This window comes from Ooceraea biroi, chromosome 4, assembly GCF_003672135.1.
Source record: "Ooceraea biroi isolate clonal line C1 chromosome 4, Obir_v5.4, whole genome shotgun sequence".
In the NCBI taxonomy this organism is placed as follows: domain Eukaryota; kingdom Metazoa; phylum Arthropoda; class Insecta; order Hymenoptera; family Formicidae; genus Ooceraea; species Ooceraea biroi.
In genome coordinates, this window is record NC_039509.1 from 15,219,654 (window position 1) to 15,238,769 (window position 19,116).

Genomic DNA, 19,116 nt, shown 5'->3' on the forward strand with positions numbered 1-19,116 from the left:
AACACAAATGTTACTTGCGAGAACGTCACGTCCGGCCTGGCCATCTATCGGTCGCTTGGTGAATCAGAGGTGGGAATCACACACGCTTGTGTTGATTTTTGTCTCTTGTTCCATAATCGAGTACATTGAAACGTATGATGTAAAAATAATGAATACTCGCAAAGTAAGTAGAAATTACTATTTTTTCTATATTAATTATATAATTTCAAATCAATTTAATAAAATACATTTTTCGTTTCTGTGGAAACGTGAAAAATACGTTTTTAAAATTGAGGTCCAAAAACGGTTTCTATTTAAACCGTTTCTTAAATGGTACTTTATGTTTCTTAGACATTAGATACGTCTAAGAAACATATATTAGGCTAACATGTGCTGCCTGGGATAGAAGAGAAAGAGAGAGAGAGAGATCATTTTAAAATTATAAATAAATCAAAATAAATAAAAATTTTAATCAATGAGTAGATGAATCGTCCAAAGCCAAGGATTTCTCAGGCATATCAATAAAATTAAGTATATTATTTTCAGGACGACAAAGAGGTGCGAAGAGCGATATCTAGATAATACTTTCATGTTTCAATATTATCACGACTGGTGTGACTAATGTAAAGTATACATAATTACAATATTACATTGGAGCTATCGAATATCGGTCTCATTTTCATCCGTAGCTAATGGTGTAACCCATGGACAACATCAGTGTCTCCTTGATCGCCGGATGCAATTGACGCTCGATGTATCTGGTCAGTGCCTGGCTGGCGCCTTGCAGAAACACATCTTCCATCTCTCTCGTGATGTGCTCCTTCGACTGCCAACTCTTGTTTAAATCTTTTGAATCTATGGGAAACAAATTGTCGCGATTGTCGTCTACCGTGAGTTCCCTTACTGCTCGGGACACGTTCTTCGGTGGATCTTCATGCTGAAGGTCATCGGTTGGATCAGGAGTTTTTGTGAAATTTGCAGACTCCTTCGTCGAATTGCGCCCGTTCACCAGGGCGTCCACGAAGTCCTGTGGCGTGATAATTGCTGTGCGCGTGAACCGGTACCGAGTCATGGAACGTCTCTGGCGTGACGACGGCTTGGTAATCCAAGAATTCTTCCTCCACACGCCGAAATCCGTTTCCGGAGCGTGCGAGTATCGTGGATATCGACTCTCGTTAGGTATGAGTATATCCATTTCTTCAATGCTGCCTGCCAATTGTCTCGGTTCGGCCGCGTCGTACTTATTGTTTTCAGGCAATAACGGTAATGACGGAGTTACCTGTAATGAATAAGAAAATTATAAACATACAAAAAAACAAAAAACCGTCAACAATACTAATATGAACATGTGGAACATATCTGCAACATATATATTTCAATTTAATAATTATTAAAGCCTTAATATTAAAAATTTAACTTAATTTAGTATCAAACTTAATTTTCAAATCAAAAATATAAAAAATATCAAAGGATTTAAACATTAGGAAGGATCGTGTTGTATACTCTTGCTTCTGCGATTTTTTTATAGCTATATTTATTACCCAGGCAGCACATGTTAGCCTAATATATGTTTCTTAGACGTATCTAATGTCTAAGAAACATAAAGTACCATTTAAGAAACGGTTTAAATAGAAACCGTTTTTGGACCTCAATTTTAAAAACGTATTTTTCACCTTTCCACAGAAACGAAACATGTATTTTATTAAATTGATTCGAAATTATATAATTAATATAGAAAAAATAGTAATTTCTACTTACTTTGCGAGTATTCATTATTTTTACATCATACGTTTCAATGTACTCGATTATGGAACAAGAGACAAAAATCAACACAAGCGTGTGTGATTCCCACCTCTGATTCACCAAGCGACCGATAGATGGCCAGGCCGGACGTGACGTTCTCGCAAGTAACATTTGTGTTATCACCTTATAAATAACCATCCGGAAAACCGATCCAATACTCTTTTCTTCTTCTTTTCTTTTGAAACTTTTGAGATCACTATTACTTGAAGTGATGTTTCAAAAGAGTGAGATTCCACTACACGAAATTTAGAGAGTAATTCATAAAATATAAAAATCTAGTTTTTTAGACAAATGTGACTTAACTCTGTCTATCTTTGAGGCACTGATATATAGAATTGATAAATATTTTTCTGATGGTTTCTGAAACGTTTCTCCTAACGTTGTTTCGTTGGACATTTTTCTGCTAAATAAACGTTTCAATAAAATGGTTATGAAACGTTACGGCAAAACGTTTATGAAACGGTTTTGAAACCAATGTGTGCTGCCTGGGTATCGTTTGTATATTTCTTCTTTTTCTTTCAAGATTGATGCCAAGAAATCTTTATTTCGGGAAACGCTTACCTTTAAAGGTAAAATAAAGGTTTACCTTATTATTATTGGTCGAATGATACGGCGGCCACTTGTCTTGTCGCTTGATCTGTTTGTCAAGGCGCGTAGGACGGCAACCGTACGCGTAAATCGAGGAGAACTTGGGCTCCAAGAAGCTGGATTCCGTACGTATGCGCATCTGACCACGTCCACGAGCGATTGGACTCGTAAGAAAATCTATACCCGCGCGTCTCAGTCGTAACATCATTTTGCAAGACTCGGCGGGAATTAGAGCACGATGATTTCGCGGCATCAGAGAGACTGTCCCGGCCACCGCCAGGTCATTGAACACGACACGCGTCCTCAGGGAGTTGCGCTCGGGCTCGTATACGCAATGTTCCACTCGCGCCCAGTGATGTCCGGACTCCTTCGTATTATCTGGGAGCTGCAAAATATGCAAATTCTGTAAAGCTGTTTGCTAGTAATGGCTAATATAAAACTTCTATTTTTTACATATTTAATTAATAATTATTAACAATTATTATACCTTCACAGCCATACGGGAAACGGACATTTCCAAAGGGGCGGAACGTAATTCATGTTGATACAACATCCCAGCCTCCTCTTCGTCCAACTTGTTCTTTCTGCTGGAGTCCCTGTGAAGGGCATCCAAAGCACGCTCCAGCCGTCCGCTACATGCATCCCAATTGCTGATATCGGCGTATGCGAAACCAATCGACAAAAGCATAAATAACCAAATCGGCGACTGTTCGAACTGCATCACCTGTGTGATAATAATATTACGTTCTTGTCTATTACGTAGAGGTACGAGAAAACTTTTTTATTGAATTGCACAATACTGCGGTGAGTGATTAATTTATATTAAAAGAAACGATTTCCAATCTTAAGCGATCGATTTTCTATAAGAAAAAAAAAAAAAACAAGAATTACAAAGCAATAAAGAAAAGATATAACGTATCTTCATCGAAACGACGTTTGATTAATGTGTGCAGTGAAACTTTAGGTTTTAAGCGATGCAACGACCATTACAGTTTACTCGTCTACCTAGGGTCCCACCATTAAAATATCTCCCAAGGCATATCCTGTAGAAACTCGGTGAACTCAAATCGCCGAAACAGAGCATGAAAGCGTCTCCATTCCACCTGTCGTTGGCGACAGTCGCATTGTGTGAAACTAGGAAGTATATTTTTATTTCGAACTCATTAGTGTTAATTGCAACACACGGCGAAGCAACATAAATTTGCAAATATTTCGTAACATTATCCTTACACGATTAGATTTTGTTGTCGATCATAATTAATTATCCGTAATCGTAATTAATAATAATAATAATTTTAATTTCATAAAATTCTAAATAAAACACTTAATGTTAATATTTAAATTAAATGATTAATGACAAAGTTTACTAGTATTTCAATTAAAATAATTTATGCATCTAATGGAAATGTTGAACATTTTCTCATCTCTAATTAGCCAATGTATCGCTGCATCGCGCGCATGACGTGAATATTTCATCATTATTGTATATTGCTGATAATATTTATTAGTAGGGAGACTTGTTTTACTAGTTTGCTCTCTACTAATAAACTAGTCAAGTTGTGCGAAAAAATTCCATAACGTCGCCATGTCGAAATCGCATTGTCCGTCCTTGTATGCTAATACTGAATCCCGCTGATGTTCTCGCGCTCCGTTAATCATTTTGGCCGCGTTCATTAAGATGCGATACTTGAGCAATTCTTTCTCAGCTCCTTGTTTGATCGCTGTTTGAATATCTCATGAGAAATATACACATTCCTGGAATCTTATCTTATTATAGATTGAATACGATACTTTTTTCGATCCTATAAGTTATTCGATAATATTCTGCGCACAATTGCAATTTTTGTTCTTTTTTATGTTCAGGATGCAAACGCAATTTGTAGATTTGAATAAATTTCTTTATTATGTCGACATGTTTGATTCGATCTTGTCATTGTGTCTTTTTTACATACATAATACATTTTTTTTATACATTTTTGTATCTATACCCATACAGCACGAAAACATTTCAGAAGTATTTCATCTGACAGATGAAAGCATCTCATAAACATTGCAAAATGTTTCTGCAACAGTTATGAGACAACTCCGGAATAGCAAAATATCCGCGACACTTGCATTCGAAACCTTATAGAAAGGTTGCTGAAAGGTATAGATCAATCTGCAACCTTTCTGAAATATTGCCGAAAGATTATTAAAATAGCTGAAATCTTTTTGATATATTACTAAAGGTTAATTGAAATAATTTTGAAACTTTCCTATGATGTTGCACACAAATTACAAAGCTCTTATTAAAATCAATTGAAAATACTTCAGAAATTATATTTCAATTTATTATACGAGTATTCAGAAGATTGCAAATACTAAAAAGTTATAATAAAAATTATATATAAAATGTATTTATTATTTTTATTGTACGTTTTTATTTAATATTTGCAATCTAATTAATATAATAAATATGATTTCTGAAATATGCTTAATGAAAAAAATACATAATATATATAAGATGTATATAGATATGCATATATATCTATATATATAAGATATATAGATATACACATACATAGCTAAACCAAGTATTCACCAAGTTTCCCTTTAAAAAGCGTGAATCGTTGGCACATTGACAAAGAGCCATTCTTACATTATATATTTTCCTTTTTCTTCCTCCAAATAGTTGATTAAAAGGAAAGAATTATATATAGATATATAATTCTCTATTCAACCAACACTTATATTTGAAAGAAAAAAAGGATACGTGAAGATAATGCATTTTTTTGTCAACTGGTTAGCTTCACTAAAAATCGAATACTTGGTCTAGGTATATATATATATATATATATATATATATATATATATATAATTTTACTTTTTACAATATTCACATTTTTTCAAATTTATTGCATGTGGTAGGTTTTAGAAACATTTCTGTTGCAACATTTCATATGACATATTGCGGAATCCTTTGAGAAATGTTGCATATGAAATGTGAAATCTTGAAATGATTTTAAAACCTTCCTGAAAGCTTTCTGTATTAATCGGTGCTGTATGGATATTTAATTAAAATAATATAATTAGAAGAACAAGTCGAGGAAGGTAGCCAGAGACTCCTTTTCCTGGCGACACCTCTACGTTTTAAATTAACATTAAATAAGATTCTTTCAACATCTCGAACATCCCGCATCACGATAGCGACGATTGTCAAAGGAAATCCTTAAAGGAAAATTGATAGAAAAACATTTCCGTCAAGCAGGAAATGTTGAAAGATTTATACTATAATGCATGATGCTTAAATCATTGTTAAAAAGCGCTCAGCAGTGTTGACGAAATATACTTTCCTCTTCCGGACACTTTCCGCTCTGTTTGGCATCGCGCCTGTGCTTTCGCCGCACGAATTTGCGAATTTTGTCGCCGTTATTCTTCCAGAAAAGAAGAAAAAAGAGAAAACAGGATCACGCACTTACTTCGCGGGGTATTCCGATCGCTCTCGTCCTCCGACGACGACGACGATAGATACACCAGCTGGTGTGCTTGCGGTGATGCGCGCAAGATCTCTCGCACCTCCGCACGTCGAGGCGATTCGGGGAACAATGAAAGTGCTGCTAGCTTGGAGCACCGCTTGGACACGCACCGCGGCGATTCACACAGCCACCATTCTTTCCTCTCTGCGAGCATCGCGTGCATTATCAAGCGACGAGCGGAAGATAAGAAGTAAGAGGCAAGATGAATTTTGTCCGAATGTAGGACGGCCCATTGTACGCACTCTCGAACTGATGGATGGGATACCTGCGGGATTGCATCAAGCCATTTACGGATTGCTTCGACGAAACCGAAGTCGCTGTAATAAAATAATTCTCATCTCTCTCGATGAGAATTACAATGCTGTCATTCTAAGTGAGTGAACAGACTTGCTTGGCGCGGAAGCACGAGTGTCTCTCGCGCCAAGTGCCAACACGAAACTGCCCGGTTAAGACCCATACGGCACGCAAAGATTGCATATATATTGCAGGAATCTTCCACCGCAACGTAGCAACATTGCAAATTCACTGCGAAATGCTTCCGCAGCATTGCTATGGGATTGCAGGAATGTGAAAATGTCCGCTTTTCGGAACATTGCAGTGAAACGTCATAATAATATTGCAATGTAATGAATTTGCAATAATTATAATTATTCATTATTATATACTTTAAATTTTTTTATTTATATAACTTCAATATTTTTATTTATTAACATAAATAGACACTTATATGTAATATAACAATAGTAATAAAAATGAAATAAACATTTTCTCTATTTTTGTTATAAAAAAGTAACTGTTCTTTATAAAAAAAACTTAAAAATCCTCTTCTTGAGATATTATTTTTCCTTTAATTATATGTTCAAATATTTTTCCTTTAATTAAATAATTGAATCTTCTTCGTTTTTGTTTGTATGTTGCCTGTAAAAATAAAATATGAATTAAAATTCATATATTAGCATAAAATTACATAAAAATATGCATACTGCAAGTATGTATAGAATTATATGTAAAATGACATACTTTCATCTCAATCCTAATCGGAGCTTGAGCAAGCCACTTGGAAATGCATTCAGCAATTTCTGCATCAGTGGCATGATTGTGTATTTCACGAACAGCTTCTATAACAGAAAAAGTTATTAAAAATATTACAACTATTAATATGCAGTTTTCTACTGAATTTCCATAATTTTGAGGTTATAGTGATATAAACCGTGAGATAGGCAAATAGAGTGATTCTCTATTATAATTAATAGATACAAGATTAACAGCACACAAGTGCTATAATTAGACATAATATTATAAAAAAGTACTTACCTTTTTCTTTTACGTAACTACTTTCTTTTAGAATGATGCTCGCGTCGTACAAACACCATGTTCTTTAGGTAGTCGAAAGAGACGAACACCGCATGCGCATATTACCGAGCTCAGATTCTGGTCATCACACATCATTGGTCGAATAGATTTGGAGGAATCTCGTCAGGATAGGAAGACTCCAATGTTTTAATAAAATGAATTATAATTAATAGTAATTAATTAGAAATTTTGATTGTGCAATGTTTCCGAAATATTAATGTCATGTTGCTACAAGTGTGCTGGTATTTTGCGGATATATATCTCTGCAATGTCTTTGTACTGTTGCATTGCAATTTGCAACGTTGCAACGTTGCTGCAATGTTGGTGCAAGCTTCTGTGCTGTATGGGGATTATATTATATTATATTATATTATGCTACAGTATTACCTGGATTAGTTTAATTTCTGAATTAAGGGGAAGCTGGAGTTGCTAGTGAACTATTTTTTCACTATAGCGATGGTAATTGCAGTTTCGAAAATTCTCTTTATTGCTTGTGCGGAATAAAAAATCCTTTTCCACAAATGAAGTGTAGATAGAAAGAAAGTCCGCTCTACAGGACTTTATATTCAAAATGGAAAAAAGTTAAAAACTTGCATTTGTCTTTTCTAACTTTGTTCCATTTTGAATATAAAGTCCTGTAGAGCGGACTTTCTTTCTATCTGTACTTCGTTTGTGGAAAAGGATTTTTTATTCCGCACAAGCAATAAAGAGAATTTTCGAAACTGCAATTACCATCGCTATAGTGAAAAAATAGTTCACTAGCAACTCCAGGATCACCTTAAACTTATTGTTAATTAAACTTGATGGATGACCTGGTTTCCTATTATGCAACCGAAATGTCTCTGTTCTTCGTTTCCTCGAGAAAGGAAATGTTGTAATTCAAAGTTGGATCCGCGGCAGTTCACGAAGTCGAAGGAAAGCTTGCGTGATGTTGATATTTTTTTCTCCATTTTTCCGACAGATTACGTTAGAAGCGATTTGCAGTAGCGGTTGATACAACAGCTCAATTATTATTATTTTTCTAAAATTATTACGCACGAAATGACTGTTTTATCGACGTCAACTTGAAAAGTGGCGCGACCAAGAGTTTCAGTCTGGACAAAGTGGATGCAGATGGCACTGCGAAACGTGAGTTACCGTTTTGTTCTTCCTCCTATATAAATTATGATTCACCTGGACATTTATTTCATGCATTTATTATCGCAGTTTTAATATTTCAATGGCTTGCACGTGTGAATAACAAGAAAATACAATTTGCGCAATTTCAACATCGGACGCTCGCTTGATTACGTCACGTATCGCGGGAGTGGGTTGGAGGGGATCGTCCGGGATTGGCCGCCATCATCGATACGGCCATTCGCCATATTCTCTTTGTGTAATCCGCAGTTCGTGAATTGTTCGTTCGTATCTTGTGTTGCTCCGTACGCGTTTCCGCGTAGATTTCGGCGTGACTTCCAACGAGGGTCGGCGCGGTATCCAAACGGGAGGATGAGTTACGGTAGGCCACCGCCCCGCATCGACGGGATGGTTTCCCTGAAAGTCGACAATCTTACGTACAGAACAACGCCGGAAGATCTGAGACGCGTGTTCGAGCGATGCGGCGAGGTCGGCGACATTTACATCCCTCGCGATCGCTTCACGCGCGAGAGTCGCGGGTTTGCGTTCGTCAGGTAAGTCTCGTTGGCACAACGCGCCGTTCCGCGCGTCAGCTTCGCGGCATGTTTAATGGTCGCCGCGGCTCTTGGACGCCAACGACTGACGTCATGATGCTTCGAGCTGGCCCGATGTCCCGTCTTGGCGAAAAATGAAAACTTCAATATGTATATTACGAAATAATAAAACGTGCAAACGTACGATGTTGAAAACTTCGACGTGGCATTTTATTTTAAGTGGCAATTGATCGGCGTAACAAAGATTCCAGTAACGTATGTTAATGTCGATCTTGATAATACTGGCTTGGACGAATAGTCCATGTCGAATCAAACGCAAAACTCTGTATTGAGAATTAATACGAAATTTCGTATCTGAACCTTGCCAAAAATACCCGCACGGACCTTCCCATAACGCAAACCTTTGTATTAATTTTTTCACTTTTTTATTTCTACTTTGAATCATTAATCAATTTTTTGTTACTATTATCACAATTTGTCTATAATATTTAAATTAATATATCAAGCTATTTGATATTTGATTTTTTTTTATAATGTATTAAAGAAGCAAATTCTTAAAATAATGCAAACAAGCGCTTTAATATTCCTCAACAGATTTTATGATAAGCGTGACGCAGAAGATGCATTGGATGCCATGGATGGAAGATTGTTAGATGGCAGGGAACTGCGTGTTCAGATGGCGCGATATGGACGTCCTACGTCCCCGCATCGTAGTCGTGGAAGTCGTCGTCGTGGCAGGTAAGATGTTATCATATTTTTATTTCACAGATTTCAATAGAGAGACATCAAGCAATTGTTGGTCAGCGCACGATTTTCTTCTATATTGGTACAAATGAATATTAATAAATCTAAATGTGTTTGTCAGATCACGAAGCAGAAGCAGGGATCGCAGACGATCCCGATCTCGATCTCGCAGTAGGTCTCGCAGCCGCGATAGAGACCGCAGGCGCTCCTATAGTCGTAGCCGCAGTCGCTCTCGCTCGGACAGCAAGAGCTCACGCGGCAAATCACGCTCTCGCAGCAAGTCTCAGGACAGGCAGAAAGACAGTCGCTCCAAATCCAGGTAAGAATTACCGAAATTTTCTCGAACCTCTAACAACAATCCATAAATATTATCAAACTGTTTGATTGATTGCGTGTGGTTTTCACGTTTTCTTAGGGACTGAGCTTTTATCGCAGCGAGACAAGACAATGAGTTCGCACGCATCCAACGAGTGCCGAATAATCTATGTTGAGATTTGAAAAAAAAAAGGTATTCCATCAACTTCTATAGCAACACTGTCGCACGCTTCTTCACACGTTCTTCTATCATTTGAATACATATATATATGTCTATAAATATTATATACATATGAAAATATACGTATGTGTGGATTAATAATTACATATCTCTCCAACTCGGAGGCGTGATTAGTTTTCTCTATAACATGTATTTTTTTTCTACGTGCTTTTTCCTTATTCGCGCTATTGCTGTTTCGTTGTGCAAGAATTATCAGCAAAGTAGTTCCCGTTTTACCGATTAAATTAATTCGTCATGATCCCGCTCGCGTGATGGTCTTAACTTTGGATCGCACTTCCGTAATTTAATAAGCAATTCTAGTTGATAAAACATTATTACCTTTACTTAAGATTATGTATCACGTGAGACCCATCAAATATACATGTACCGCATTTGCTTTATACTTAATTGGCATTAATATAGAACGAGAGAGCAAAAAGGCCTTCTGCTATATTTTATTCTTATATTTTCGAAAATCGCACATCTATACTCTTCAATCATGTAACATTATGACGACAAGGCTTGGTACACACTTGGTAAACGTTGTTGATAAACATTTGCGTGACGTACTCAGAAAATTCACGTATGTATTATCAGTTACAACTGCAGTTTGTGCATAACTTCTTAAATGACATTTAAAACTAAAAGAAAATTGAATGCAAGACAACGACTGTATTGCACAGATATCATTAGTTTTGCATTGAGCATATTTTATCTTATCTAACGAAGAACATGTTGACCAGGTTGCCACTTTGATTCACCGGGTAAAATTAGTTGGGTAAATTGCAAAGATGATTTTTAGTTCTGACGTTTATCCTTCATTGAGAATATTAAAATCTTATCTTCGCCAGTGAATTGGATATGAAGAAAAAACCAGTTTTTTAGTCCACCTGTTTATGCTTCATATTTTCTTATTAGTAAAAAGAGAAAAGTAACATGTGAAGTGCACAATCTTTTGGAAGAAACAATTTAGAAAATAATCCTTGAACGACATTTCGAAAAATTGAGAAAGAGTAATTTCCAATGTTCTCTCGCCGTTTGCTAATAATGTTTGCCAACAATGTCTTTAGGTGTATGTACTAGGCGCAGGGGGAAAATCTTTAATTCGACCTGAGAATGGATTCAAAGTTTTAGGTTTTCTCTCACGCACGACAATACATTAGAAGTAAGTTTTGCGTTGATAGGCAATCGCTCATGTAAGTCCGCACACCGTAGACTCATTTGTAATAAAGCGCAGTGAATTGACAGATCCGTCTACGTATCCCTTGTTTTTCCTATGTGGATTTCAATGTGTAACACGCTCGATCCATTTAGATTTTGCGTTCAGGTCTTTATTCGGCAGAATAAACTTCTATTACAGTTAAAATATAACTGCTAAGAATCAAGTTGTATCGTAAAATAGTTTTTACTAGGGTACAGATCTCAGGCACTACCAAAATAGCTGGCCATTACTCACTCCGCTTTCGTTAGCAAGGATAATCGCATAAATTCTCGTTAGCTCTACGCAGCGTCGTTACGCTACATGTCATAGCTGACAAACAAAAGATAACATGATTTCTTGTTTTATACTAGGCACAACGCACAATTCTTTCAGGTTAATATAAGCAAAAAATATTTTTTTCTTGGGTTTGGTATGTACAGCAATTTTATATTCAATTGTGTAAACAGCGTTGTAAGCGAAAGATGATTTAACTCCATAAAAAGATTCCGACAGTTTATAGCCAACGGAGATATATACATATATATACATCTGTGTATATATTATTATCACGTAACATAATGCGATAAAGCTGACGGTCAGCTGATTCTTGAAATTGTTACATTTTGTTTGGAAATCTAGGAGGCATGAGGCTTGTAGTTCCTTGGATTTGGGGGTGGTTTGCTGCGAGGTATCGGATTAGGTATCTCGCGAAGGATGATACAATGTGATCGTGTACATTTATAAAAATACGCACGATTGTCGTTACAGTCAAAATGCATGTTAACAATCCCACAATTTCTCGTAAAATATTCTTATTTTTATTGTTTTACTAATTGCTCATTTGTGTATTACGATTGATTTCTGCACATTATATGCAGAATGTTAAAATAGAAGTAATCGTATTTTTAACAATATTTTGCCTATCAACATTTTGACTGCAACGTGTCCCTCATATTCCTATCTTGATCTACTTTTGCTTGTATCCCTGCATTAAAAAAAAATAAAGAAAATTATTATTCCTCTCACACACGGATGCGACACACATGTTCTCTGATAACTAAGTTGTGATTTTATGGTGCCACAGGCGGTGGAAAGGAGTGGCGTGGCGCGGGTGTAGCCGATGATGGGGTAGCTGAGAGTAAGCAGTAAGCCGAGTAGCAGGGGGCTGTAAGCAGTTTGCAGTAGCGAGAGAGAGCGGTGTTGGTGGTGCGATACGGTGCGGTGCGGTGCGGTGCGGCGCGATGCGGTTCCGGTCCGGTCCGGTGCGCTCCGGTGGTCTGGTGGTTCGTTGAAAGCGGGTTTGCGAGCGGTCAGGGTGAAAGAGCGAGAAAGAAAGGGGGAGAAAGAGTGATGTACGGTATAATGAGCGAAAGATAGAAAGAGGGGATGATAGATGCCAATCCATCGCAAGTATTAAGAATCATCGCGGGTGGTCCGCTGCTGGCTTCTTCGGACATCGTCCGGCGCGATGTCAGGTTCCTAGCATCGCGCGACCATAGACCATCACCAGACCTCGCGAACAGAAGCGGCTGAGATTCATAGAGCGTCGTATTCATCCTTCGATCATCGGTAAATGGAGTCACGTGATAAACGGTAAAAAAATAACGGTATGGTAGATCACAGCCTACGTATTATGGTGTTCGGAGAGTGGCAGCGCTTGAACTAGTAGAGAGAAAACAAATTCGGTTTAGCTTGCTATAGTTCGGATGAGCAAGATGCCTAATTTCTTGCGAGGGATTTTCAAGTTCCTTCGCGATACAGTTTGCCATATCAAGAGAGTATTGATCTTTCATTGCCATACAATTGATTAAATTTAATAACGTAATCATAGATACGAACGATCGTTGAGCTTGACATTACATTGCAATGTGTGCCTGCAAATACAGGCAAATAGGATTTACAGGTAAATGGATAAGTTGCATATTTATGGTTTTTCCAAATATTTTTATTATATATTATATTATTATATATACATTATATATGAGTAAAATATTTCAGCTCTATTGCGTGTCCAACTTAGGACAATGCAATTTTCAATCGGCAAAAAACAAAAAATTCTTTTAAGCAATTGAAATTTGATAGAAAGACAGATTCTTATGTGTATCTAGTATAAATTCCGTGCTTTAACTTTTTTTTTATTATTGAATCATTATAAGTAAATGCATCTTAGAAAATGACAAGTGATGCAGATAAAGGATTAAATTAAAAAGGTTTAAAATGCATGTCAAAAGTGGTTTTGAAACTTTTAACTTGCATTAAGTTGCTACACATTGCATTATTTCTCAGTCCCGAACACACTGAATCGGCAAACATTGCTTGGCCGTGAAAGATGCCCGCGGCGCCACATCGTCCAAAGAAAATAAGAAAAGATGGAGACAACTTTTTGACAAGGACTTTCTTTTAGTGTTTCATCTATGTTTTTCTTTCAGGTGAATATTAATCTACCTACAAATACGTTACGAATTAATGTAAGTATCATTGTCGTATGCAAGATGTTTTAGAAATAACAAGATTTCATCATATAGATACAACGGTGGATTGTGGGAATATGCAAGGATAATCAATAAAATTTGATACCAAAATAGAGAAATAGACTTTTTATTATCTTCTCGATAGTTTATTAGTGTCGCTCTCGCTCTCGTTTTACCTTCATAGGTAACATAAACGGTGTTTTCCTTCCGCAATAAAAGTCTTTACAGCGTTCAATGTGTACGGGGTATATAAATTTAACTAGTGGCACTCGTGTTTATATCTGCGATATCCTTCAACGCTCGTCATCAGGTAAGAAAATATTAACAACAGCTATTATGTCTGGATTACTTCTCGATCTTATAAAAACTATGTGAAGATAGTAAAATTGTTTCAAACTCCAAAACCTTTGGAGGCTTTACAGCAGAACTCTTGGAACTTTGCCTCCTGTTTCGAAATGTCCTTATAATTTCTTAATATAATTTTTCAAAAAGAAAAATTAGTAAAAATTATGTCGAGTCTATTCACAGGTTCAACAATTAGGTATTAAAAAATAACAATTAATCAGGATAATATACTAATCTCACTTAATATTGGTATGGGAATCTCTAGCTTGAGAAGAACGAAAACAGTTACTTATTCTTATGATCTTCCGTTCGTGGAGGTCGTTTCAGAAGGAAGAGTTTTAGGATCCGTACGAGTAGGTAAAGCACAAGTCCTAAGATATGTCCGGAAAAGTACAGGCTCTTGTAAAAGTGGATTATCTCCTGGTATTGCAGTAACTGGAAAGGCACGCCGAGATATGCCATGCACGTAAGTTTTGCCCACCACATGAAGAGTCCCCAAGCTTTCCTACCCTGTTTCGTTATAAAAAAAAACAGTATTAGTACATGTATCAATATCAGAATATCCGAAATAAAAAGTTATAGAAATTTGTTTATGGTGATAACAAATTGCGGTAAATCAGAATTTACAACGAAGTACCAAGATATAAAATTTTAATCAATGAATAAGAGAAAATTTTTTAAACGATCTTTATGCAAATGACATCATTTGGAAGATGCATTAATATATAAAACAGAAATTTATAATGCTAAATTTATACATGAAATATTTTTATCTATTTTTTTAATGAAAAATATAAGATATTTTAATCGTAATAATGTAACAAAGCAAAGTAAATGTCTATATATTATTCGAATTATATATAAATAACTAACGAGTCCATCCTTTTCGCATTGATTGTAGAATTTGGCGCAGATGCCCTCGAAGGGTAGGTAAAGTGGAACTTGGCAGATGCAAAAATAATAGCCTGCGGCGTAACCGTGCCACAGGGCAGAAACAAGCATAGTGACCATAGTCCGTAAACTTTTATAAGGGAATCTTTTGTAGATGTACATAGCAATCCAATACTGTATACACGTATTCCACACTTTCATCGTTTGTCGAACGAACGGAGTGGTCTCTACTTCCCATACATTCATATTGTGCACCGTTTCAAAATCCTGCACCTCTTTCTTCGCCGTTTCATGATCAGCCGATCTGGTAAATGAATCATTCATTTCAATAACATGATCTATACATCAGAAAATCGTCTATTTTTAATTTATATGTAATTAATTCTATATTAATGAAATGTGTAACTCCAAATAGTCCACTCGATTATATTAAAACCGACAGTCATTTTTTATTTTCTTTTTAATTTAATTTTAATTTTCTTTCTCATTTTTCGGATGCAAATCTAGTTGATTAACGAACAGACGACTCGCCGAATACGTACAAAAAAATGAGACAAAATTAAGGAGGCATGCAGAGAGGAGCATTGCTTACAATTTTTCGACTGCCTTGTAATCACGTGGACCCAGACCAGACACGGGTTGGCAGGAGACCGGGTAAGCTCCCAGTCCTGACATTTGACAGACGCACTCGGCTAAAACCATGCCGACGAACATCCTCAATCGGAATCCCGCGAATGCCGGATACATGTAGAAGAATCGATAGAGGAAGCAATGCTCCGCAAACTCGGCGGTTTGCGTGTACTGAAACAAACGAACGAGAGATGTATTACCACAACTACATCGCAGCTGGAGTTATCTCGTGCCGTTGTCATGTACGTGACTGAGAAATCAAGTCTTAATTGTTCTCGATTACGGAGCACGCAGAGCTAAAAACTCGTTGCCGTTACTAACGTAGCCCAACCCGACTACTATCGAAGATGCATGCATTCTTTGTAACGTGATGTAACGGACATTACATCGCTAGGACATAGATGATTCACTGCGAGAAACAGCGCAATGAACGCTGCGATCTGTTTGAGCTTATAACAGGTGAGCGGCCACGGGTCGACGTGTTTGGAGAACGGTCTGTGCAGGAAGTCCCAGTACGTTCTGTAGCGATAGTACGGACCTGCAAAAATTAAAATATTGCTCGTACATTGGGGACAAACCTTCACTGACTTTATTCACGTTTATTTAGAATATTTTTTACCTTCAGTTTATTATTCACGGTGCTTTACCTGTTAGAACACCTATGTAAGCGAAACTGTAATGTATCACGTCCATGAAGCGAATTTTCTTGAACGCATCCGAATTCACGCCCTCAGCGTCGTCGGTTGGCGCTGTGGCCGCCGAATTGATCTCGAATGCCAATCCGGGTAGCTTCAACGTGAGAATCATCATAACGAGGTTCGTGTGAGTCGGTGGCTCTGGCAATCCGAAATATTCACCCAATCGGAAGATCACCAGTAAATAGAAAAAGGAGAAGTACAAGCTGGTCACGTGGCATTTTCTGCAAAATTAAGCCCGAGTTAACTTCTATGGTGTTACACGAAGATTGCTAATTTCTTTCTAAAGAAATTTTTGTAAATTAAGATATAAGGTGTTTCATCGTGTGAAGATCTTTAACCATAGTTTTGCTTGATAAGAAATTGGAATATTATCTACTGGCTACACTATATTGCCTACGCTGATGTTAACAGTTATCACGCTTGCTGAATATTCAGTACGGCTCACCAAGCTTGAAAAATGTTACTTGAATATTTATTTTAGAATTATTGAGTGTGCTCGAGAAATGATTATATATTGAATACATGAATTCTTTTACCCCAAACAAGAAGGAAATATCTTGAATTGGCCATTGAAATAAAAAGTGATAATACAATATACGTATCTATGAAATATTTGATAGAGAAATTGAGACGTGTTTGGAGAAAAGAAAAAGGTTTAAGTGATATACTTACTAAAGATATATTTTTATATTTACAAACTACTTCATAAAACTTTACAGAATTTAAAGTATGCAACATCATAATTTATGATACTGTCCATTCCATGACATGTATGCGATGATAATTCTATGGGAGAAGGGAAAAGGCAGGATAACATAAATTGTTTTAATTACTAGCTAATAATACGAAATATTATGAATTACTATAAATGGTTTTGGAATATATACAAAATTTTTCAACAGAAATAATTTCAACTTAAATCGTTAAATGTGAACAAACATTTGGTAAAGCTCAAAGATTGAAAATTCGTGTTCTTACTTCCAGGATAAATTTGTTATTATGACAGCGTTGACGATGACAATGATAATCGGATGTACGACTGCTGTTCCCGAGACACAGAGCACTAACGCGAAGCCAAGGAAAGTCGCGGCCCATTGCTTCGTACCAGGTCCATCTATGGCACGGTAGAGAGGTCCGATTGCTATGGAAAACAACAGCAGCAGCACGTACACAACATCGTTCCACAACATTGTCCCCTAAACGCGACCGAGCGAGGCGAAACCGATTTCACTGAATCTCACTGTAGACCGTCAACGGAGGGAAGACCGAGGGCGACTCGGAGCGACTCCGGATCCAGCACTGTTCATCGCCCTGTTGCTGCGCTATCTATATTCATTCCGAAACTGGAATATTGCTGACACATGACGATGCCCATAAAATTATCGATCGACGCACGTCCGCGTTGCAGATTCTATGAATAAACAAAATCTTCAGAATTCATTATTTTATATAATTCCATATTTACGTACGAACGTTTTGCATGTGCATGCGTGTGAACATTCACACACATCTGACGTCTGTTATTTCATACTACTGTAGCACGTTTATTTATGTGTATATTGCATGTCGAAATGAGTTGTATGATTTTGTCGCACTTCGGATCTAGACGAGCTGTTCAAGGTCTCGTTGGACGCGTTAGACAGAATCTCAAGTTCTTTTCAAATTTATTGGACTTGAGGGTGTCTCCGGATTTCTTTCAGCAGATTCTCGTTACCAGAGTTTGTTAGCATTATTGTAATATTTATTGATAACAGTGTCAGCGCCTATAGAATGGCAATCCGTCTCGCCACGAAAATTAGTTCCAGAAAGCCCCGCTAGGAGCCTCCACTGTATGGTGGACCGCGCCATGATAGTTCGGCGCATAAATTTGTTTTCAGCGCTTTTCTCCTTTTTCCGAATAAAAATCTGAGATAGTAGTATGACTCAATAATGGAGCAGGCACAGTTCTTTGTTGTCAAATAGGATTCAACTGCGGATTCGAAGAAATCGTATCTTCAAATAACATAATATGCATTATTTTCAAATAATATACTTTAACGAATTAGATAAATTTATTTATTAGTAATACTAACGGCAAATTAAACAAATTTTCAACTATAGTAAAATTCAAGTGAATTAGAAGAATTCTGGTGTGATTTGACAAGCAAGAACTATATCAAACTTCGATAAATCAACAAGAACAAAGAAAATAATTCAGCAAGATCCAACAAAATATACAATAATATAATTCAGTGATGGATTTCGAGAGAGCTGCCGAGGGAGAGAAAATAATGAAAAGAAAAAAAGGAGAAAAACATTTAGATTGCATTATAATAAGAACACATACTGAACAATCTGTTTTATTACCCAGGCAGCACACATTGGTTTCAAAACCGTTTCATAAACGTTTTGCCGTAACGTTTTATAACCATTTTATTGAAACGTTTATTTAGGAGAAAAATGTCCAACGAAAAAACGTTTCTTTTTCGGCAAAAAAACGTTTCAGGAACCATCAGAAAAATATTTATCAATTCTATATACCAGTGCCTCAAAGATGGACAGAGTTAAGTCACATTTTTCTAAAAAACTAGATTTTTATATTTTATGAATTACTCTCTAAATTTCGTGTAGTGGAATCTCACTCTTTTGAAACATCACTTCAAGTAATAGTGATCTCAAAAGTTTCAAAAGAAAAGAAGAAGAAAAGAGTATTG

General features: G+C 36.6%; 3 protein-coding genes across 5 annotated transcripts; 1 reads left to right on the top strand and 2 right to left on the bottom strand.

Annotated features, from left to right (window-relative positions):
* Nucleotides 1–495: 495 nt before the first annotated feature.
* On the bottom strand, nt 496–6,410 carry LOC105284192. The gene is made up of 4 exons (XM_020033914.2): nt 5,829–6,410; nt 2,858–3,094; nt 2,369–2,755; nt 496–1,258 (listed from the first exon to the last, which is right to left on the bottom strand). The coding sequence occupies exons 2-4, from the start codon at nt 3,089–3,091 to the stop codon at nt 659–661; spliced, it is 1,221 nt and encodes a 406-aa protein (XP_019889473.2). The 5' UTR covers nt 3,092–3,094; nt 5,829–6,410; the 3' UTR covers nt 496–658.
* Nucleotides 6,411–8,548: 2,138 nt separating this feature from the next.
* Nucleotides 8,549–13,970, top strand: LOC105284197 (serine/arginine-rich splicing factor 2). 2 transcript variants are annotated; one of them, XR_894827.3, is made up of 5 exons: nt 8,549–8,908; nt 9,503–9,646; nt 9,774–9,971; nt 10,068–10,160; nt 12,473–13,970. XR_894827.3 is itself a non-coding variant. In XM_011347541.3 (4 exons), the coding sequence occupies exons 1-4, from the start codon at nt 8,727–8,729 to the stop codon at nt 10,072–10,074; spliced, it is 531 nt and encodes a 176-aa protein (XP_011345843.1). In that variant the 5' UTR covers nt 8,549–8,726; the 3' UTR covers nt 10,075–12,413. The 2 variants fall into 2 exon arrangements, 1 of the variants encoding a protein (XP_011345843.1); XM_011347541.3 differs by lacking the exon at nt 12,473–13,970 and having other exon boundaries at nt 10,068–12,413.
* A 1-nt stretch (nt 13,971) lies between these two features.
* LOC105284209 (lysophospholipid acyltransferase 7) lies at nt 13,972–18,184 on the bottom strand. Of its 2 annotated transcripts, XM_011347566.3 has the most exons (7): nt 17,897–18,184; nt 17,402–17,834; nt 16,373–16,644; nt 16,112–16,263; nt 15,688–15,896; nt 15,078–15,399; nt 13,972–14,714 (listed from the first exon to the last, which is right to left on the bottom strand). In XM_011347566.3, exons 2-7 carry the CDS (start codon nt 17,611–17,613, stop codon nt 14,490–14,492), a joined length of 1,392 nt encoding a protein of 463 aa, XP_011345868.1. In that variant the 5' UTR covers nt 17,614–17,834; nt 17,897–18,184; the 3' UTR covers nt 13,972–14,489. The 2 variants fall into 2 exon arrangements, with proteins under 2 accessions (XP_011345868.1, XP_011345859.1); XM_011347557.3 differs by having other exon boundaries at nt 17,402–18,184.
* Nucleotides 18,185–19,116: the final 932 nt, after the last annotated feature.